The following is a 23,723-nucleotide window of genomic DNA, read 5'->3' as shown; positions in this document are numbered from 1 at the left end:
GATCCCTTGATGCGAGTGTAAGCTTCATCCCAAACATTAAAACTATGCTTACGGTGGGATTATGTGTTTTTTTTTGTCCTGAACAGATTCAGTTGAAAGTCTTTCTCAGGCTATTTCATCGCCTGAACCGTCCCCCGCTGCATCCGTCCACACGTTGAGAACTGCAAACCCCTCTTTTTCTGGCGACAGCTCTGCAGGAGAGACTCCATCAGCAGATGAGCATAGGAGTGAATCGGAATCCAGCTTCCCTCCCGATTATCTGTTTTTGTCAAACTGTGAGACTGGGAAGTTTAATCACATAAGGTATGTTTGCAAATGGCAGACGTGCTGTGTAAACACATGCCGGGCATCTGTTATGTCATCCCTGCATGACAAAAGTAAAATTACCATTGAATTATAGCAATAGTATGATTCACAGCAAAGTACTGCAAATGTTTGTCAACTACTCTGCTTTTTATTCAAGTCATAATCTATTAAAAGACAGTGGAAACAAAAACACGATTGTGTAAAAGCTGTTTGCAATCAAGAGCCACACTTTGGTGCATTTTGGTATATGCTCAGTTCAGAAAGTGGGAGAGGGATGCTGTGTGAACCCTTCAAAATCACAATTGATGGGGAGGTGGAACAACCTGAAGGTCCAGCAGCCAGTGGCATAGTAGGGGTGCGGACCGCCCCGAGTGCTGTGTCGGTGGGAGCGCTGGCACCTCTCCGCCCCACCATGCCACGCTCGCGCCATCCCTCCCCCGCACCCTGTACCTCTGCAGATCTTTGCTAGCACGAGCAACTTCTGCCTGTTGCTTGTGCCAGCCTGATTCACTTCTGAATCACTTCTGGGTCATGGGGCCAGGAAGTGACATCAGAGGGAAATCCAACATTGGTGCAAGGAGCATGCTGGAGATAAGTTACTTGTGCTGGTGAAGATTTAGAGGGAGGGAGAGTGCAACTGTGGAGTGGGGGGCGGGAAGGAGCAGGGGGACACCACCACCCCGGGTGCCTCCTACCCGTACTACGCCACTACCAGCAGTCGTGCTCTGTTTTATGTGATTTATTTGTGTAACGCAGCACTTTTTCGTAAGCTTTAGGAGGGGCTAGTAGTACTATCAAGGCAGCCCTCGAGGGAGAAGGATTCCCATCCCTTGCTCAACACCACCCCCTACTGAGAAGCAAAAGGAGACGCTTATGTTGGCTTCCATTATAATGGCAAGGAGGTTAAATTTTGGAAAACCTTAGTTTAACTATAAAATGAATTTGTATGATGCCTTAGCTTCAGAGCTCGTGATCTAGACAAGATGGGAGAAGTACTGAATGGGCCAGAAATCCAAGGAGATTTCCTGTAAAAAAAAAAAAAACCGTACATTAATTAGTGACATCTTTTTAAAGAAAACAACCAACCTTGTTGGATAGAGATTTCTTTATAAGAGCAATGACTGTTTAAGGATACAAACTTCAGAATGCCTGAGTGCAATTTGATGTTTTTATGATGTTAAGCACTTTGAATGAAGTTTTGGTTGGGAAAGTGGTAATAAGCTTTTAGCAATAAATAAAATCCCTTTCTCAGGCACTGTCCATCCATCTTTCTAGTTGCATTAAAGTAGTTCACAATGTTTCTTGTCAACTAGTTGAACAAATTCACAGTTAAACAAAGCACACCTATATATTTCATTGTTTAACTGTAGGTTTAATATGAATTTGCCTTTATGCAATACATCAGTCCCTGAATTCTCACTTGCCTTATAACAGTTTTAGGCAGGGGCAGGTGGTGTGGCCACCCTGCGCTTCTAGGGGCCCTGTAGCTCGGCCATCAAAAGAACATAAGAATAGCCTTACTTGGTCCATCAAGCTCAGTAGCCCATTCTCATGGTGGCCAATCTAGGTCCCTAGTACCTGGCCAAAACCCAAAGAATAGCAACATTCCAGAATCTCAAAGAATAGCAAGATTCCAGAACTCCAAATAGTAGTAACATTCCATGCTACCGATCCAGGGCAAGAAGTGGCTTCCCCCATGTCTTTTTCAATGATAGACTATGGACATTTCCTCCAGGAAATTGTCCAAACCCCCTCCTGCTCCTGACCCCATCTGACCGATGACCCAACCTGACACTCACTCACCCCGATAGGTCTGGCCTCTCTCTCTCTCTCTGACACCCTCCTCCCATGTGGATCTAGCATCTCCTTTCCACGCACATCCCTCCCAAAGAAGCAATGGTGGCTGGATAGCAGAGGCAGCACTGTGAACAGACTGCTTGCTGCCAGCCCCACCAGAGCCTTTTCTTTAACACTGTGTGGGCAACAGGCATGGATTTAGGATGGGGGATAAAAAGTTAAGAGCATAGCTCTGAGTTTCAACACTAAGTCCTAAATTAGGCTCATAAATCTAGGCAAATAAATGGTAGGCTTAAATTTTAAGCCTCAAAATCTAGGTGAATTTTCAGAGAAAACTTATGTTTCTATGTTTGACTGAAAATAGACACAAATTTAGGAGTTTAAATTTAGGCACTCAGGGCTGATTCTGTAAACGGCACCCTAATCACGGACACTTAGCAATGCCAAACTAAAATCCACGTACAATTGGTTTTTATTGGGTTACCGTATATACTCTAATATAAACGGAGATTTTGGGGCCAAAAAAAGGCCCCAGAATGGAGTTCATGGTTTATATTTGAGCCTCCTTTGGATGATGGTGCTTTTTTTCCTCCCCTCCCCATCTGATGACCAGCAATGCTATTTTCCACCCCTTCCCTGACTGGCACAGCTATCTCTCCCCTCCTCCCGATGACCAGCACTGCTATCCCCACTGATTGACCATTGCTATCTCCTCCTCCCCTCCCGACACTCCTATCGCCGATGACCAGCACTCCTAGCTCCCCCTCCCCCCTCCTTGTTGACCGGCACTCCTATCCTCCACTCCCCACTCCCTGCCCCAGACTGACATTGAACTTACAGTCCTGTTGCTCCAGAAGCCGACGCTCTGTGCTGGGCTGAAGGGCCTTGAGCATCTGCGTATGCTCAAGGCCTGTTGGCTCCTGCCCTCTCTGGGATTCTCGAAGGGAGTCCAGTAAGCTTTGAGCTTGCGCAGATACTCAATGTCCTTCACCAGCCCAGCACAGAGCATCGGCTTCCGGAGCATCGGGTTGTATGTGCGATGTTGGTCGGGGGCAGGGAGGAGCAGGTAGTGGAGGATAGGAGTACCTAAGACAGTGGCCTCCTCTGTACTTTTCTTTTGCCACAGTCCACCCCCTCTGAAGCAAATTCATGTTTCCGCTTGGGTGGATTGCAGCAAAGTAATGATGCAGGGGAGGCCGCAGACAGCAAGAGAAAGGAGATGGTGGCACATAGATGGCAGAAAGCGGAAGAGATGGTGCACAGATGGAGGGAAGGGGAAGAGATATAGGGCACATGGATGGAGGGAAGTGGAGAAGGAGGGAAGAGATGGTGCACCTGGACTGAGGTAAGGGGAAGAGTTAGAAAGATAGATTTGAGATGGAGACAGAAAAATGGAAAAAAACTGAATATGAAAATCTGTGCCAAAGAAGGATGTAGTGCAAAAAGTGAAGGAGAGGAAAGAAACAGCAATTGATAAAGAGGCCTTGGAAACAAAGCTAAGAGCAAAAATGGAACAAGATGACCCGAAAAATAAAATTGCTAGATAATGGTTTTTATTTTCAGTTTAGTGATTGAAATGTAATGTCAACTTTGATATTTTTATATTTTGGACTGTTCAGGAAGAAATGCATTTCTTTCTATTCTCTTGTGGTGTACTGTGTGCAGAGTCTGGTTTCAAGTTTCTGGGTTTGTATTTGAAAAGGGTTTTTTTCCCCCCTGTTTTCTGCATGTATGACTGAGGCCAGGTGTTCTGGTGGGGATGACAAATGACACTCGCATACCTAAATTTCTAACCTCGGTTTATATTCAAGTCAACCTTTTTCCCTCCTGTTTTAGGGGAAAAAGGTTACCTTGGTTTATATTCGAGTATATTCGATTTATATTCGAGTATATATGGTAAATGGCATGGTAATTGACCACATTATTAAAAAGCCATTAAAAACAATTTATTTAATTGGCAATTTAGGTTGTACATGGATATCAGCGTGTTGCCTAAATCGTAGTGGAATGCCTTCAACACCTAATGATGCTACCTGAAAAGCTGACATGATTAGGAGTGGAGAATAGACACGGTTGACTTGAGCATCACTAGGCATTATAGTTGAGCGCTGGTAAATTATGTTAGGAAAACCCTAGTCTAATATACCAGTGCTTACCACAAGGGCACCTAACAACACCTAAGCATTGCTAGGCATGATTCTTTAAAGTCCGCCTAGCGGTTGATTGACAACCACACAGAGCTGACTGTTCATGGAATCATCTCCTCAGCTTTTTTGAAATATTGACCCCCCCCAAAGCTTTTAGGACCAAAAAGAAAAGATTTCAGCAGTGGAGGCAGCAGAACCAGGAAACAGGTAAGTTAGTGTTTTGAAGGCATTCTGTGAAGCATTGGAAAGCTTATGGAGAATGTAAGACAGTCAGATTGTCCTCAGGACTTCTGCTTTTTAAGTTGGGCATCTATGTCTAGGTGACCCTGTTAAAAATATTTTTATGTATAACTTGTCCACTACCAATGAAAATGGCATTGTAATTGGATGCATCTTGAGCTTGGATAACAGTGGAATATCACATCTGGAAACAGTTTGCTTATTGTACCTCTGTTCTATCCAGGTGTGACAGCTGGTCAAATTCTGACAAATCTTTGGAGCAGACCTCATCGGATGATGTTTTTGTAGATTGCGTGCAGTTTCAGCCATCTCTTAACTTTCTGACATCTACCTCCAGTGGACTTGGACATCAGGATCTAGTGGGTCACTTAGAAAACCCATTTTGTCTTGCTCAAGAACTGCAGTTGAATGGGTCTCCTCCTGACTTCTCATCATCCTCTCCTTTGTTGGGGCCTCCTCTGACACCACCATTAACAACTGATAAAAGCCAAAGCCCCTCTCTTTCTGGAGGGACAGAGCATGCACTCTTACCCACCACTCCACCTCCAAGGCCACCCAAACCAGTCCATTTTTTGGAGGGGAGGCCAGAAATGCAGGTTAGCAGTTACCTGCAAAATGGGCAGAGTATATTCGGAGTACAGCCGGGAACCGTGCCAAGGAGAATCTCTCTGTCCAGCCTAGACAATATACGAAACTGGAAAGGTAAAATCTTTCATTTCGTTTTGAGCATTGCAGAATATCACAAAGATTGAATCCTTCTTTTCACATCAAGTATTATGAGGGGGAAAAATGTATGACATGATCTGAAAAAATTCATGCTGAGATCTGCTGAAAGATTTCTTCCATTTTGTTTGTGGGGAAAAATATATAACGCGTCCTCTTTAAACATAGACGTGGCTTGGGATTTTATCCTAAACACCAGGGTTAGACTGCCTGAGAACTTACATCTTTGAAGTTGCTCTGTGATGTTTAATTTTATTGGGCTGGTCTTGAATTTCTTCTGCCCCATCTGGGAATCTGAAGAGGTAATGCAGGTCACGGATCTGATACTGGGGGGGCTCCAGCAGTGCTAATGAAGGCAAGTCAGGTGCAGCCTTGTTTGCAGTTCATTTTTACATAGATTCAAATGCAGGCTGTCTTCCTCCTTATCATAACCCTTGCAAAGGAAAGCATGACTGGACAGTGGAAAAGTGACCTAGCATGCTGTAGTGGAGGGCAGTCTGAGGACGCAACTTCCATAGAGAATGACATGGGGACAGCATTTATCCCTGTCCCCGTGGATACCCCAGGAAGCCATCCCATTTCATTATGTAGTGTCTATCTCAACCTCAGTCCTCCTACAACAACATTCTTCAATGCAAGGCTTGAGGGTCATTGGTTGTGCTCATTCATACTCTGATTCTTTCCTCTCTCCTTAAAGAATGACATGGGGGATAGAGTTTTGGCCCTGGAGGCATCCTTTTACCTGAAATTTCCCTGTAAATGTCTGGTTAAGCTACAGGATATTGAGTACGCCTTTTGGGATCCTATACAATTACAACAGTTTTTAGTTGCAAGAGAACAGAAATGAGATTTGTTTCACCTAGCTGAGAATATGAGGAGAATTAATTTAAAAGTATCCCATTTTAAGGAATGATTCAAGGTTCTCTAGTGCGAACCGAGAATTATTGTCCTTTACTTTTTTGAACTTATTTGATTAGAAACAGCAATACGTGCTCCCCATTAATGTGGGCTTAAAAGGAATTATGTATGTATGGTTTATGTATTGTTTATGTGTTTATCCTTTTTTCCTTTGGAATTATTGGATATTGTAATGTTTTCAAAATGTATAAATAAATTAAAAAGAAAAAAAAGAATGACATGGGGATGGTTTCCAGCAATTAACCACAGGAACGGGGACAAATTCTGTCCCTGTGTCATTCTCTAAAAGTTCTCTATTAAGTTTCACGAGTAAAGTTTTGTCAGATATCTTCAGGATGATAAACTGGATTGTGACCTACAGTTCATTTTTTTAATATTATTTCTTTATTGAAATTTCAATTTTTCATGATCAAATCAATCATTTAATATTAACATGAGAGAAAAAGGAAAATAATAAAAATAAAGAAATTACAACTTTTCTTTGTGCTGTTAGTCAGTCCACAATAATGGAGAGGTAGCTGGAAAATAGAACAGAGATGAAATAGTTACATCGCTTGTTAAAGGAAAAAAGATAGCCGAACCTGAGTAGGGCCTAATCATTTAACTGCAAAGGTTATGCTTGTATGTCTTCGGGGGTACCGGAGGATAAAACCTCTTTACCAGAAATAAATCTAGTTAACTGTGGAGATTAAAAAAAAAAAATATTTAACTCCTTGAAAATTAACCAAGGATATCTAAGGACAAATGTAGCTCCCAATTTTAAAACCTGAGGTCACCAAAGTAGAAATTGTTTCCTCCTCTTCTGAGTTACTCTCAATACATTCCGGATATATTCTAATTTTTGTGATTCATAAATAGTTTACAGAACATTTTTAGCAACCAGTTTCTATCAGAGCCCAATGCCAATTGGGCAAACAATGTAGCTGCAGCGACCAATTCCACATCTGATCTCTCCAGGATATTTGTCAAGTCCAAACTGTCCACTAGGAGACCTTGTTGGACTTCTACTGATTTCTTCTTTCCCATAGGGAGATAATAAATCTTTTGAAATTGGTGGATAGGAAGCTTCCGAGACTTTTAAAACCTCAGACAAATATCTCAAACATATCAAGAGCCGAAATATACAGTTCATTTTATTGTGTTTATATTTTCTTGCAGCTGATTTTGAGGGAACGTCCTTACGAAGTAGGGACAAGAGGCTCAGTTTAAATCTGGTAAGGGTTATATGTGTGTATTTGTTTATTTGCTTTTTACATAGACCTGAAAAGTCCACCCAGTCTTCCCTGGATTCACTACTCTTTATTAATTCACGGTTAAACCAACAATGAATGTGGCATCAAATACTCGATCCAGGTCTTTCTTTGCCGTTTCTGGGACATAGACCATAGAAACGCACCTGGCACTTTCCTTAGTTTCCAACTACTGGATTTGCCACCAGAGCTCACATTAGCCTATCCCGATCTGTCTTGCTATGTATGGGACACAGATCGTAAAAGTCCACTCAAATCAGTCCTTATGTTTCAACTACTGACATTGCCATCAAAGTCCTCTCGAGCCCAACATAAAGGCAACATAAAAGCAGGTAAATTCCTTGGGCTGAAACCTTCACTTAGTATTCACACAGGTATATTATTCAGAAACATTATGTACAACTTAGGTAGCATTTTAGTTTTAAGTGTGACATCTGGTGTAGTATAGCTGTATAGTTTTAGTGACGTGTTAGTAGGCTAGCACTGTTAGGGGCTAACAGCAGACATAGTAACATAGTAGATGACAGCAGATAAAGACCCGAATGATCCATCCAGTCTGCCCAACCTGATTCAATTTAAATTTTTTTTCTTAACTATTTCTGGGCAAGAATCCAAAGCTCTACCCGGACATGTAACTGTCAGTAGTCACTGCTGAACATGTGGTTTAGGAAGGGGGTGCAAGGGTTTCATTGATCAGTTAGCCACAGGTGGGTCTGAGCCTACCCATTTTGGGTTCAGGTCCACCCAATAATAATGGTTACTGAGGATGGGCAGACTAGATAGGCTATTTGACCTGTATCTGCCATCATGTTTCTATAACCATAAATCTCTATGACCTCACAATACAAGTGTTAAGAGCCTTAGCCAATAGGGAGAGAAGGAGATAGTGGATGCTGCAGTTGGGCAGACTGGATGGACCATTTGGCTTTTATCTGCCATCATGTTTCTATGTTTCTATAACCTTAAAGCTCTATGACCTCACAGTTTATGTGTGGCTGCTGTACTGCATCGCCGTCCCCTCTTCCCCCCGCCCCCCAAATACACACTCATGCTGAGTATTTGCACATTGCTGCCAGCTGCAAAAAGGAGGAGGAAGACCTGTTCTGGCTGCTGGAGGTCTTCTTCCAGCAGGCGGGGTTTGGGGTTCTCCACCTGCTTAGGTATTTATTTGTTGGAAGTCGCTGTTGCAGGAGAAGAAGTGAGGGCAGAAAGTGTAGAGGAGGAGGAATTGTGTGCCCACCCACTTTAGGCTCAGGCCCACCTAAAATATCATGTCTGCCTACACCTCTGAGTTAAAGGGGTACAGGAACCAGAAAAGATTAAGAACTCCTGACCTAAGCAGTTTCTTATGTCGTCTTGAGACTAAATCTAGACCTAGATGTCACTTCAAAAACAACATACAACCGAGCTAGAAAAGGCTGGAGAAGAGGAAGAAGATAGATAAAGGGGATGGAACAACTTCCCTAGGATAAAAGCTTTGATAGTGTAGGGCTTTTCAGTTTAGGGAAGAGACAGTTAAGAGGCGATAAGAGATTTAGGAGTGGTGTGGAACGGTAAATAGAGGACCATTTATTTATTCTTTCAGATATTCCCCTAAACCAGGGGATGCTCCATCAAACCTAACTGGTAGCAGGGTTTTTTTAAAAGTTAAATGGTGTGGTGGCCATGTTAGCTTACTCTTCAAGAGTAAAACCAATAAAGAAAAAAAATAATACCTTTTTTAATCGACTAACTTAATGTTTATGATTAGCTTCCTCTGATATGAGGGAGAAAGGGGTTAATTTCTTATTGTTACCGTTGCTTGTTCGGTTTTATGGTGATGCCAGTAGTACATTGAATGAGAAATGTTCCAGAATATCTGAAGTGTATGTTTTCTCCTTTTAAGCCTAGATTTGCACCACTTTCCTCTTTCACAACAGACGGCTCTGATGATAGCTACGTCCCCATGAACCCCAATGCCTCCCCGCCTGTCTCCGCTTCTGATGCCAGTGCCGATGGCTACATTCCGATGAGTCCAGTCTTGCCAGTATTTCCCAGCCCTGCAGGATCTTCCACCAAAGTTTCGAGCCCTTTGCCTGAACTTCCTGCAGACCTGGAACCTCCTCCGGTGAATCGAAATCTAAAACCACGGAGAAAAAGTATGTTATTTTAAATGGACTTGTTTTTATAACAGGACACCTACATAATAGTAATATAATTTTAGAAAATGGACCATCATATCAAAAAATCCTCATTGTTCACTCAAAGTGATGATAAAGGTATAATCATAGGTCCATGTTGGTGCTTCTGTGAGGAATAAGAGAATCTTCTCTAACCCCCTCCTTTACAAAGCCGCGTTAGTGTTTTTAGCGCTGGCTGCTGTGGTAACAGCTCCGAAGCTTATAGAATTCCTATGAATGTTTGAGCTGTTACCACCGCCGCCGGCTCTAAAAACGCTGGTGCAACTTTGTAAAGGAGGGGTAAGTAAATTGAGAAGTCACACTATAGTTCTACTAAGAAGATAATTAGATTTTTTTTTCACTATTACCTATAGAGTTCACTATTTCATGCAACTCACTACAGATCATAGAGGAGAGTAGTGGTGCAGTGGTTAAAGCTACAGCCTCAGCATCCTGAGGTGGTGGGTTCAAACCCCGCACTGCTCCTTGTGACCCAGGTCATACCAGCGCCTAGCAAGGATCCTAGGCGCCAGAAATATGGACAAGGGTTTCACAGGCCTACATTCCCAGTGCCTAAGATCCTTTGTGAATCGCGGCCAGTGACACCGAAGACTGGCACCACTCCTGACCACACCCACTGCCAGCCTTTGGCATCAGCAGGCACCGGTAGGCATCATGGCCCAAGGCGCCAGTAAGGTAGGCCGTGTAGCGTGGACATGTTTGGGGTTTTTTAAGAGTTTTTGATTTTTAATGGCATGACCAATTATTGCGCCACTTAAACCCAATTAAGCCAATTAAATTAGGTGGCAGTAGGGCGACTACTGCTGCCTAACTTAAAGCGCCTCGTTGAGAATCTGGCCATTAGTGCCTAAGGAGTTGATTTGGTAAATGGCACCAAAAAGTAGGTGCCGGAAGAAAATTTTGTTGTGATTCTATAAAGTGCCCTCTAGGCTGAGGACAATCCGGTGCTCGTAGTCAGCACATATTCCAGTGCCTAACTTTAGGCATGAGGACTTATCCCAGCTGAAACCTGGTGTAAATCCTAGCGTGCAACTTGTGTAGCCCTTAAATTCTGTAACATTGTGTGTAATACTTTGTAGTGCCCCTGACCCACCCATATCTTTCCCATAGCCATACCCCCCCTTTGGGTTGTGTGCTAGAGAATGTCCCTGCCCCATCCCTGCAAGCTCCGTCCTCATCTGCACAAGCCTCAAACACTTCAAAATCATAAGTGGCAACATTCTAGAGCTCAGATTGTGATGTCATAATGCCTCATTCCACCAATGCCTAAGCTCTGTCCTCATCTGCACAAGCCTCAAACACTTCAAAATCATAAGTGGCAACATTCTAGAGCTCAGATTGTGATGTCATAATGTCTCATTCCACCAATGCCTAAGCTCCGTCCTCATCTGCACAAGCCTCAAACAATTTAAAACCATAAGTGTTCGAGGCTTGAGCAGTTAAGGCAGAGCTTACAGGAATGGACAAGAACAGCAACAAAACTCACGTGGATGGGGCGGAGAAATTGAGTTCCTGCAGAGATGGGGAAAAATTTGTCCCCATGTTGTTCTCTATTGTGCACGAAAGGATTTGAGCATGGATCGTTACAGAATCACATGTAGCCAGATCCGTGCGCAAATCCAAATTAGAGCCAATTAACATCAGTAGTTAACGGCTAATTACTGATAATGGCTCATTAAGAGCTCCTTTTATTGATCAGCAGTAGAGCATTTCACTGCAGGCTGGCAAGATAAATGCTCTGATTGGATGTGGTATGCCTCAAAAACTGGGTTGAAAAGCACTGCTGTCGAGTACTCCCCTGTTGATTTTAAGATTTTAGTTTGTCATAATAATTATGTTTGTTTTAACTCATGTGAACTGTTTAGTTCTTAAGCGGTATAGAAAAATTTTAAATAAATAAATAATAGAGCTATACCAAATGTTTGTATTTGATTCGATTTGGCCTCAAACACAGTATTTGTATTCAGCTGAATAGTAATTTTTTTTTTTAGATTTATATAGTAATTTTTAAAAAAATTTATATAAAGTTTTTTATTTTTCCATAAACAAAACACAAAAGAATCACAAGAGCCATTAATATAACAGACAATGTAAAGCCATCCACGTGAATTCTTCAGGAAGACTTTAAAGATATGAACTAAAATCAAGAAACAAGAAAACAGCCTCCCTCCCTCCCCCCAAGAATTTGGCTGAATAATAAATTTGAATACGATTAACCTGGGGCTCTACTGTTCTAAATCCTACTGAAATAAACACTTGATCTCTGATTTTACCTTGCTTTTCTTATTATTTGCCCATTATCAATATTCAGTATTCGGCCGAATAGTAAAATTTATTTATTTAATCACTTCTTTTAGCCCGTCCTCCTAAAAGAGCCCAGAACGGGTTACAAGTTGGAGAAAGACTTCTGATAGAGATAGATAGATCAATAAATAAATAAGCGAGAAGATAAATCAAGAGAGTCTACTAATAGTAGTGATAGCGATGATTATACTATTCAGTACAAATCTAGGTTTATATTATATAACGTGTATTTGTGTGGCGTTGTATTCTGTGGAGGTGTAGGTCACTGTTCCCTCTAGGCTGAATGGCAGTCCTACCAATAAGAGACGCTGTTTCAATGTCAAATTTTCATTAGAGAGGGACCGACAAGATCTGTAGGACTTCAAGGAACCTGCCTGCCCCTAGCCAAGCACAATATTGAAGCTCCACCCGCCATTGGAGGGAACATTGTTGTAGGTTATTCACGGTAAAGAGTAGCATTGCAGAAGGTGAAAAGAACTTCAGACTTCTTATATAGCCTTTGGTGGCTGCTCCCTTGGCTTTTTTTGAACACTACTGCTGTTACTATTAATTATTTCTATAGCGCTACCAGGCATACGCAGCGCTGTACAGAGTCACAAAGAAGACAGTCCCTGCTTGAAAGAGCTTACAGTCTAAACAGACAAGACAGATGGTTAATTTGCTGGGCAGAGGAGAGTAGGGTTGTGGATTGAAGGCTATATATCAAAAAGGTGGGTTTTCATTCTGCTTTTAAACAAGGGAAGGGACAGTCTCGGGTAATTTATTCCAGGCATGGGGGCAGCTAGATGAAAGGAACGAAATCTGGAATTGGCAGACGAGGAGAAGGGTACAGCTAAGAGTAGATTAACTGAGGAACGGAGTTCTCTGAGAGAGGAGAGATATTGAGGAGCAGCAGAATGAACACACTTGTAGCTCAGCGATAGGAGCTTGAGCGAAGGCAGATAGGGAGCCAGTGAAGTGATTTAAGGAAAGGGGTGACATGAGTGTAGAGAGATTGGAAGAAGATGAATCATGTAGCAGAGTTTTGCACAGATTGCAGGGGGGAAGATCAGTTAGAAGTAGATTGCAATATAGCATGAGGTTACGAGAGTGAGGACAAGGGTCCGAGTAGTGTGCTCAGAGAGGAAGGGGTGAATTTTGGTGATGTTGTAGAGATAGAAGCGACAGGCCTTAGCAGTTTGTAGTATGTGTATAGAAAATGAGAGGTTGGAATCAAGGATGACTCCAAAGTCGCAATCAGACATTGAAAATTGCGTTCATACATATCCTTCCTATAGACTTGTTGTGAATAGCCTGTGAACCAGACTTGCTCAGCAAAGCTGCAGGATCAGGCTGAGCTGGCATCATCATTACCAAAACAAATATGTTAGGAAAATTGTTTTACTGCCTTGCAGGTGTAAGGAACAGATGATCAGCAATTTTCTGCTTCATCCACTGTCTGAGAAATAGTCCCGTGTCGGACAGGTTCATTGTCTTCGCAGGCTGAGAGGAAGCAAATGTTTTGGAACTAACAATGTGTTTGCCAGTGTTTGTGACCTTAAAACAGGGAAAGGTGGCATTAAGGATTGATCTTCAAGCTCTTTTTCCCCCCACAGAACCACAATGTAGCCTTGTAGAAAGAGGAAAGTTTATAAAATTACAAGCAAAGAAATCAGTAAATAAATAAGAACAGAAAAAAAGTTTATCCCAGGACAAGCAGGCAGCATATTCTTGACTGATGGGTGACGGCACCGACGGAGCCCCGGTACGGACAATTTTAGAGTGATTGCACTCTAAGAACTTGGAAAGTTCTAGTAGGCCGCACCGCGCACGCGCGAGTGCCTTCCCGCCCGACAGAGGCGCGCGGTCCCCAGTTTCTTAGTTTCCGTGGAGCTAAGAAGACGCACTTTTCAATGGCTGTTGAAAACTTTTTTCCTGATCGTCTTCCCGCTCGCGAAAACCTCTTCGGAAATTGTATTTCCTTTTTCTTTTATTAATTTTCTTATATTAAAAAAAAAAAAAAAAAAAAAGAAGTTTCTTTTTTCTTTTCTTTCTTCAGGTTTGCCCCAGCGGGGCCTACTGCCACCATCGAGGTCTCGGCCTTCGATTTGGTAGAAGCCGTTTTTACTTTCATGCCCCCCCAACCCGGGTTTAAGAAGTGCCAGCGGTGCGCACGGCCCATTTCTCTCACCGACCCGCATAACTAGTGCTTACAGTGCCTGGGTCCTGACCATCGGGCGTCCACCTGCACCCGCTGTGCCACTTTAAAAAAGAGAACCTTGAAAAACCGTCAGATCTAGCAACGGTTATTGTTTGGTGCCGATATGTCTGATTCTGCGGCACCGGCCCCGAAATCGGCCCCGTCTCAGTCGGCACCCACCTCGTCGACACCGCGCAACACCACGCCGGCGTCGCAACCTCCAGGTAAGCCGGCTAAGAAGCCTTCCCCGCTGGAGCGTCCTCCGGTCTCAGTAGCAGCGAGCCCAGTCCTGCCGACCTCGAGGCACCCGCGGAAGCGCTCCGCACCGATTGAGGTGAGCCCCTCGACCTCGGGTTCCTCCTCTTCGGAGTGTAGAGCGGCACCAAAGGTACCGCAAAAGAAAAAAGCGGTACCGGTGCCTTCGCTGGACAAGTGAATTGCGGCCGTCCTCCAGGTGCAGCTCAAGGAACAGTTGCAACACTTCCTTCCTGCACTCTTGACACCGAGCCTTCCAGTCCCGGTCCGGTCTGAGCCACCGGTACCGACAGTGGAGCAGCCCCTTTTATCTGCATCCACTTTGTCGGTACCGGTCCATTCTGCTTCATCGGTATCCATGCCGATTTTAGCACCAGAACCGAGGTCTTTACATCAGGCTGTGCAAACTTCGGCACCGACACAGACCCTAGCATCTCCCGGTACCGTTTCCCAGAGGTCGGGTAAGTCGACACACAAAACTCGACATCTGGAACCCTCCACACCGGAGTCCCGAGACCGCAGCTTCCAAGTTAGGGATCCTGATCTGTGGGGTGACTCGGAAGAGCCTCTTCTCTCTGAGGGGGAATGTTCATCTGGTGACGAGGATCCTTCTGCTTTGGATCCATCCTCTAAACCAGATGCCACCTCTTTCACCTCATTTCTGAAAGAGATGTGTGACTCTCTCTCTATTCCCTTGGAGGCTGAGTCCAAAAAATCCAAAGCGTTTCTTGATGCACTGGATTTTGACCAGCCTCCAAGGGAATTTCTCAAATTGCCTCTCCATGATATCTTGAGAGAGACTTTTTACAAGAATCTGGAGATGCCTTTAACCATCCCAGGAGCTCCCCGCAAATTGGACTCCTTATACAAAGTCATCCCCATTCTTGGCTTTGACAAACCACAGCTTCCACATGAGTCTCTCTTGGTGGAATCCACTTTAAAGAAATCCACGGGAGCTAATGTGTACGCCTCAGTCCCTCCTGGCAGAGAAGGTAAGGCCATGGATAAATTTGGCAAGAGGTTGTACCAGAATGCGATGTTGGCCAACAGGTCAGGGAATTATGCTTTTCATTTCTCCTTTTATCCGAAGCATTTCATTCAAAATCTGACTGCTTTTGAAAAGTACCTCCCTGACCGCAAGAGATCTGCCTTTCGCCAAACTTCTTCATCACTTTTACAACTTCGCAAATTCATGGTCCGGTTGATCTACGACACCTTTGAGCTGACCTCTCGAGCCACGGCCATGTCGGTGGCCATGCGTCGTCTGGCATGGCTCAGGGTCTCAGAACTTGATGTCAACCATCAAGATCGACTGGCTAATGCGCCTTGCCTAGGTGATGAGCTCTTTGGAGAATCCATGGACTCCACTACCCAAAAGCTCTCAGCCCATGAGACTAGGTGGGATACTCTCCTCAAAACAAAAAAGAAGACCCCACCTACCAGACCTTTTCGGCAGCAATCAGCCTACCAACGCCGCTACGTGGCTCGTCCTTTGCCACCAGCTCCTCAACAGCCTAGGCGTCAGCGACAACAACAAAGGCAGACCCCATAGGCCAGCGCAACAACAACAATAACAGGTGAAGCCTCTTCCTCCACAAAAGTCTTCCCAACCCTTTTGACTTGGTTCTCCAGGACATAGCCAGTGTTCTACCATCTGCCCATCTTCCACGACCCATAGGAGGGCGTCTTGCTTTTTACATCAGCCGTTGGGAAATCATCACCTCAGATCAGTGGGTCCTCAACATCATCCGCCACGGCTACTCTCTCAACTTCCAGACTCTTCCTACCCAAAGTCTGCCAAGAGAGTCTGCTTCGAACACTCCTCAGTCTTCCCTCCTTCTTCAAGAGGTTCAATCCCTCCTCCTTCTGAATGCCATAGAGGAAGTTCCTCTAGATCAAAAGGGGCAGGGATTCTACTCCCGTTATTTTCTGGTCCCCAAAAAAACAGGAGATCTCAGACCCATCCTAGATCTTCGCGATCTCAACAAATGCTTGGTCAAAGAGAAATTCAGGATGCTTTCTCTGGCCACTCTTTACCCTCTTCTCAATCAAAGCGACTGGCTATGCTCCCTCGATCTCAAAGAGGCATATACTCACATCCTGGTCAATCTGGCCTCCAGACAGTACCTCCGCTTCATGATCAATCATTGTCATTACCAATACAAGGTGCTGCCCTTCGGTCTTGCCTCCTCTCCAAGAGTGTTCACCAAATGTCTGATTGTGGTGGCTGCCTATCTACGTTCTCACCACCTTCAGGTCTTTCCTTACCTGGACGATTGGTTAATCAAGGCCAATTCATCTCAGACAGTATTCCTGGCCACCAACCAAACCATCCTGTTTCTACAACTTCTAGGGTTCAAGATCAATCTACCCAAATCTCATCTCATCCCCACTCAAAGACTTCAATTCATTGGAGCGGTGCTGGACACAGTCCTCATGAGAGCGTTCCTGCCGTCCAACTGTCTTCAAACTCTTCAATCTCTATGTCAGCGGGTGCTTCCACAACGTTCCATCTCTGCCAAGCAAATGATGATACAGTAATTGGTGTTTATTGGCATTCATTTGGGTTTGCGCATGGATCTGCCTTGCAATCTATGCGCCTCTAGGTTTTACAGTATGGAACTCAGAAATAGGCATGGCCAGGTCAGGGGCAATCCCCAAAATTAAATACTATATTTATTTATTCATTCATTCAGTTTTCTATACTGTTCTTCCCAGGGAGCTCAGAACGGTTTACATTAATTGATTCAGATACTCAAATATTTATCCCTGTCTGTTCTGGTGGGCTCACAACCTTTCTAATGTACCTGGGGAAATGGGGGGGGGGATTAAGTGCTGAGGCTGTAGCTTTAACAATTACACCACACTCTCCCCATTCTCTTCTTGGTTGGGCTCAGAACTTTTCAGCACTCCCTTATATTGTGATGTCATAATGCCTCATTCCACCAATACCTAAGAGCCAGCCTCATCAGTGATGTTACAATGGTTTGGTTCCCCTATACTTGTGCTTATTTACTAGATGCATTTGCCTCATTGAAACAAAAAGGGGGCAAGAAAAGTGTGGAATAACTTGTTTCATGGCTCCACATCATCTTTATTTATTTTTCTCTACTGTTCTCCCAGGGGAGCTCAGAATGGTTTACATTAATTTATTCAGGTACTCAAGCATTTTTCTCTGTCTGTCCCGGTGGGCTCACAATCTATTATAGATTAGGGTCATTTACACGCCCAGCTGCCATTAGCTGCACAACAGCATTTACACCAGGTTTCAGAAGGTTTAAGTTGCCACATCCAAAGTTAGGCATGCGATCCACTCTAAGCTAGTGGCATAATTAGTTCCAGAAGCATGCTCGTAAGCCAACGCACTCGTATATCAAAGCAAAGTTCCCCATAAGCCATAATGCAAACTCAGAAGATTTGTTCTACAACCAAACTTTGCTATGGTGGCCTAGGGGTGGGTACCTGCCTGTGGGTGCTGCAACCCTTTCAGCGTGGTGGCTTCCTTCCCTCGGGGTCCCCTTGCGGCTGCCCTCCTGCTTCGGCCGATGCCTCTGCCATTCACCAGCGCCTCCCAGATGTGCTGCGTGCTTGTACGTGGTGCGCGTGTTGTTGGAGTGGCGGCCAGCTTGACTCAGGAGTTGAGAGGTCCTGCGCATGCTTCTGCAGGATGGGGGCCGGCTTGAATCGGAAGCCGGGAGGCAGAGGCATCAGCCGAAGCGGGAGGGCAGCCACACGGGGACCCCGATGGAAGGAAGCCACCACGCTATAAGGGCTGCAGCACCCAAAGGCAGGTACCCTCCCCTGGGCCACCATAGCTGAGAGCTCTTTTAGTGAGTCAACACTCATTTCGCGAGTTAAGGTTTGCGGGAGTGTTTTGCTCGTCTTGCAAAACACTTGCAAACCGAGGTTTGACTGTATTCTGTAAAGGATGCTTCGCTGCGCAGAGGACCCTCTCCAGAATACTAGTTTAGGGTGGATCTTTACATCACCTAACCTTTGGCGCCATTTGTAGCATTCCTCCCCTCGTAAATGTGCAGAATGCTCACCTCATGGCTCCAGCAGATACTATATCTCCTCTACCTTCCGAAGAAATTCTCAAATCATTTGTTGCACTTCCATGTCTGTGCTAGGAATCTGCAGTCGTTAGCATGCATTCTGTAAGATAGCATGCCTGCAAAAAAATTTTTGTGCACTAAATCAATTTAGCGCACATTAAGCTATCCGTTAAGAAAGCAAATGGAATGTTAGGAATTATCAGGAAAGAAATGGAAAGCAAGATGAAAATGACATCATGCTTTTGTATCGCTCTATGGTATGGCTGCACCTTAAATACTGTGTACAGTTCTCGCCGTATCTCAAAAAAGATCTAGAGGAATTAAAAAAGGTACGGAGAAGGGTGACAAAAATGATCAAAAGGATGGGACGGCTTCCCTATGAGAAAAGGCTAAAGCAGATAGGGCTCTTCTGGAGAAGAGACGGCTCAAGGGACTTATGATAGAGGCCTAAAAAATACTGAGTGGAGTGGAACGAGTAGTTGTGAATCGCTTGTTCACTCTTTTCAAAGTTCTAGGACTAGGAGGCATGTGATGAAAATACTTAGTAGTAGATTTAAAACAAACCAAAGAAAATATTTCTTCACTCAACATATAATTAGACTCTGGATTTCATTGCCGGAGAATGTGGTGAAAGCAGTTAGCTGGGTTTATAAATGGTTAGGATAATTTCCTAAAATGAAAGTCCATAAGCCATTACTGAGATGGACTGGGGGAAATCCACTGCTTATTCCTAGGATAAGCAGCATAAAATCTGTTTTACTGCTTGGGATCTTGCCAGGTCCTTGGGACCTGGGTTGGCCACGGTTGAAAACGGGATACTAGGCTTCGGTCTGTCCCAGTACGGCAGGGGTGTCCAATGTCGGTCCTCGAGGGCCGCAATCCAGTCGGGTTTTCAGGATTTCCCCAATGAATATGCATTGAAAGCAGTGCATGCACACAGATCTCATGCATATTCATTGGGGAAATCCTGAAAACCCGACTGGATTGCGGCCCTCGAGGACCGACATTGGACACCCCTGCAGTACGGCAACTGTTATGGTCTTGATTAAAGCACACTAAAAAAGTTTTAACTTGCCTAAAAAGTAATTGATGAAAATGAACGTGTGAAACAAACCAAAACCAAAAATGACAATCAAGAGAAAAGGCCAAAGCAGCGAAAAAGGAACTAAACATTTTATTTCCTTGTCCACAGCCAACGTCTGTGTTGTGCTTTTTATTTGGAGAACTCTTTCACAGCTGACTTAATTTCATGCCTCTGTGTTTGCAGTGCGTCCACCTCCCCTGGACCTGAGAAGTCTTTCGACAATTAGAGAGCATCCTGCCTTGACCAGGACCTGGACCGTGCCTTAGTGAGTAGCCTCTGCGTTTGCACTTCTTCACTCCCCCCTCCCCCCCCCCACTGTGTGGCTCAGGATAATATTACAGTATGACAGAGCATTTTCCTTCTAGGCAGCTGGTTCAAATCTCACTTAAGGTGGCTTGTGTGAAATTTATTTAAAACGTTTTTAATCCGCCTTTATCCAAGGCGACTCATAGTATTAAATACACATTTCAGAATCTGGACATCTTAAAAATCACATACATCAGCAAAAATCATAAGATTATACCATCTCTACCTAAAAAATACATCTCAACCGCTCATCTACTAAATTACTTCAATAAAGTAGCACAAATCTGATAACCTGCAAAAATGATGATATTCAGAAAGTAAAGTATAGTCTGGAGTTCTTATGCTTTCAGGCGGATCCTTCTTGGGACAGTAAGCCGCACAGTGGTATGAATAAAAAAACAAAGAATGGTCTTAGAGACAGGAGCATTGAGATTAAACATCAGATTTCTGCATCTCAATGGCCACGAATTTGGTCTTGGAGAATGAGATGTACAGTGTCCGCATCTATGAGACAAACTTGGTTCTTTTTGTTACATAGAGCATTTTGGACCCCAGTTCGATTGCAAAAGTTGGATAGCTCTAAGTCTAATAGATGCTGGCATTGCAATCTGGAAGCAGGGACCTTAGATCATTTAATATTTTATTGTCTCAAATAAATTGTTTATTAGAAAACCATGTAGCATTATCATATGATACTATTCTGTTCGGTAAGTCAATGAGAACAAAAAGTCAAATTTCATCAAGTAATAACAAACTTCTATTGATAATGACAGGAGTCGCCATGCAACATATCACCAGTAATTGGAAAAATTACTATAATCTTAGTTATACATTCTGGTGGAATTCGTTGTGCCACATTTACAAAATGGAAAGAGTAATTGCTTTGCAGAATGGGAATTATAATAATTTTAAAAAGATCTGGGGACCATTGGCAAATTATTGTAATGATAAGACATCATTTTCCACTGACAGTAATTTTATATATAGGGGGGAGGGGGGATGTTATAATGTTCTTATTATAGGTTTCATCAATAATTAAGAATACAATATTTATGATATTTTTGATTGAAATATTTGAGGGAAGGGTGGGTGGGGAGGGAATAAATTTATGTACTTACGAGGACAATAGAAAGAAATTCAAGTGATGTTTAAAAGTTTTAAATGATGTAATATTGTGTACTTGTAAGATGAAAAAATGAATAAAGAATTGGGGGAAAAAAAAAGGGTTCATAGACAACAACGCGGAAGACAAAGGTGCGCGCCGACAACTGAGCGCAAGACGGAGGCGCGCGCCGAAGAAAATTTCTGTTTTTAGGGTCTCCGACGGGGGTTTTGTTGGGGAGCACCCCCAGTTTACTTAATACAAATCGCGCCGGCGTTGTGGGGGGTTTGGGGGGTTGTAACCCCCCACATTTTACTGTAAACTTAACTTTTTCCCTAAAAACAGGGAAAAAATGAAGTTTTCAGTAAAATTTGGGGGGTTACAACCCCCCAAACCCCCCACAATGCCCCCACAAAGTGGCGCGATGTGTATTAAGCCCCCCCCCCCCGTTGGAGCCCTAAAAACAGTAATTTTCTTCGGCGCGCGCCTCCGTGCTGCGCTCAATTGTCCGCTCGCGCCTTTGTCCCGGCACGCTTTTGACCTGACACCAAAAAAAGAAGTAGGATATTAGTTTAAAAAAAGCTTGACCAAACAGATGGGTCTTAAGCAACTTTAAATGAAATGGTTCTCCATTTCCTGGTCAGTATTCAGCCAGCAGCAGTCGGTGGTTGTTTTTTATTTAATTGCCGACCATTTGTGTTAGCAGACGTCCGGGAAAACCCGAATATATCCTCTTTTAAGAGGGCTATCCGGGTGCCTGGACGGACTTTCCAAAATCCGGTAGTTTGTCCGGGTTTTGGAAAGCCCCGCGCTCCAGCCATGTCTGGAGGGCCTTCAACAAGCATGTGCGGATGACATCGCACGCATCCACGCATTCTGGAGGCCCTCCAGACGCAACCCGGAGGTCGGGACAAAAGAGACATGGCTTTGTGGGAGCGGAACGAGGCAGGGATAGAGGCAGAATGGGGTGTAGCCATACGTCCGGGATGTTATGATGATAAAGTATGGTAACCCCAATGTTGCATCATTGAATATCTGGCTCTCACAGTACATGTTAAGCAGGTCCCGGCTAACAGTTTCAGTTTTGATTCCCACTCCCCTCACCTCACCCTCAGACCTACTCTGCCTGGCCTGATAGTCTAGTGGCTGGCGGAGGCACATTAATATGCAGAGTCTGAAATTGTGAAGGTTACTTAGATTTTAGAACTTTGGGCAAGTCACTCCATTGCCTCATGTGCAAATTTAGGGGGGCCTTTTAGTAAGGTGCACTGAGCCGAAACGTGGGCTTAGTATGCCAAAAAAAACACCTCGGTACGCATTAAAATACCCTGTAGTAATTTGCCTGTTTGCATCTACCAATCCCCATGAGTGCTGGGTAACTGAGAGTTTACTTTACGGAAAACATGACGTCCTCTTAGAAAACCGAACATATGGGTTTTGTTTTTTTTGGGGGGGAGGTGGTTTCAAATACTGTCACAGACACTACCAGGCATTTCTCCTCTGAATTCTTAATGGAGTGTTTTCAGACTACTTAGACGGAGCTCTTCATAATAGCACTGCCGGGCTGCTACACTCTTAGCCGAAGAGCAGGTGGAGCTGTTTACATGTTTGTAAGACTGAGCTGGGCTGATTCGCTGGCAAAGACACTGTAGCTGTGTCAAACTGTTGATGCTGTATAGCTGGTTCTGAATTTCAGGCGCTCCTTGGAAGAATTAGCTTGCAGGCCATTGGGAAATACAGGAAAAAAAATATGTTTGAGTTGCATTTGATAGCAGAAGCATGCCAAGGCCTGAATAAAAATGTACAAAAATGGGACTGAGAAGCAAACCCCTCCCTCAGTCGTTTCTTCAGGGATAAATAACAGCTGCCTGCTACCATAAACCATGTAACTATATGAAGGGCTGCCCAGTGGCCTAGTAAGTGTGAGCGGCGTCTGGGGTAGGGGCGCCGTGCAGACGACCCCTTCCCTTTCCCCGTACCTTTTTAACTTCTCTGGCACGAGCAGCATGTTAATGTCCTTTGATGTCACTTCATAGGCACAAGTCCCGGAAGTAATGTCAGAGAGAGTGCCAATGCCGACGCGGGCACCAGCCTCGCGCCGGGGATGTAAAAAAGATACAGGGTAAGGTAAGTTGAGGAGCTGGGGGGGCAGAGAGGAGGAAGGGTGCAGTGCCTTTAGGAAGACCACACCCAGGGCGGACTTCTCCCTCCCCCCCATCCCGCATCCTCCTTACTGTACCACTGGGGACACCTAATTTTAGGCTGCAGGGGTACACATTAACAGTGTATGCACCATGTTTTGATGGCATGTATTTTATCAGGAGGCATGTGTATAGGCAGAGTGGAGGAGTAGCCTAATGGCTGATAGCTAAGAAAGTCCAGTTCCAATTTGGCTGCTGCTCCTTGTGATTTTGGGCAAGTCACTTCCATTTTCTCCACGTATAGAGGCACTTTTGCCACACTGCGGTAAAACATGGCCTTAGCATGTCCTTAGATGGGTCAATCCCACATGCTGCCCTACCACTGCCTAACTGACCAATCAGGGGGCATGTTAGAACAGCGCCTTCAGTTGTTTTTTTTTAAAGGCACCAGTCTCATGCCTACAAAGGTGCATAGGGATGCCTAAGTTTGGCAGGGGTGTGGTTTGCATCCGTAGGCATCCCTATGCGCCTCCGTAGGTGTGAGACCGGCGCCTTAAATGTAGGCCTTTAAAATGCTGGCCTACGTTTAAGGTGCCTATTTTACAAAACAGCTGTGATTCTACAGTGCCGGGACGTGATTAACACCTGATTGGCGGCTGTTACTAGGTGGCCGCCATTACCGGCACCGTTTATAGAATCTGGCCCTAAAGAAATATTCTAATCTGTACCTCAATAT

General features: G+C 44.2%; 1 protein-coding gene across 2 annotated transcripts in view; it reads left to right on the top strand.

Annotated features, from left to right (window-relative positions):
• Window positions 1-23,723, top strand: part of GAB3 (GRB2 associated binding protein 3) — a 244,502-nt gene that overhangs the window by 194,150 nt on the left and 26,629 nt on the right. For both annotated transcript variants that reach the window (XM_033946079.1, XM_033946080.1), the window contains exons 3-7: window positions 87-303; window positions 4,714-5,192; window positions 7,290-7,345; window positions 9,267-9,519; window positions 19,622-19,703. In XM_033946079.1, the coding sequence (XP_033801970.1) occupies window positions 87-303; window positions 4,714-5,192; window positions 7,290-7,345; window positions 9,267-9,519; window positions 19,622-19,703 (1,087 nt within the window). The remainder of the gene's footprint in view (window positions 1-86; window positions 304-4,713; window positions 5,193-7,289; window positions 7,346-9,266; window positions 9,520-19,621; window positions 19,704-23,723) is intronic.

The sequence above is a fragment of the Geotrypetes seraphini genome, chromosome 5 (assembly GCF_902459505.1).
Source record: "Geotrypetes seraphini chromosome 5, aGeoSer1.1, whole genome shotgun sequence".
NCBI classification, from domain to species: Eukaryota; Metazoa; Chordata; class Amphibia; order Gymnophiona; family Dermophiidae; genus Geotrypetes; species Geotrypetes seraphini.
Note: the sequence above shows the minus strand (reverse complement) of the source record. Positions and strands in the feature narration are given on the sequence as shown.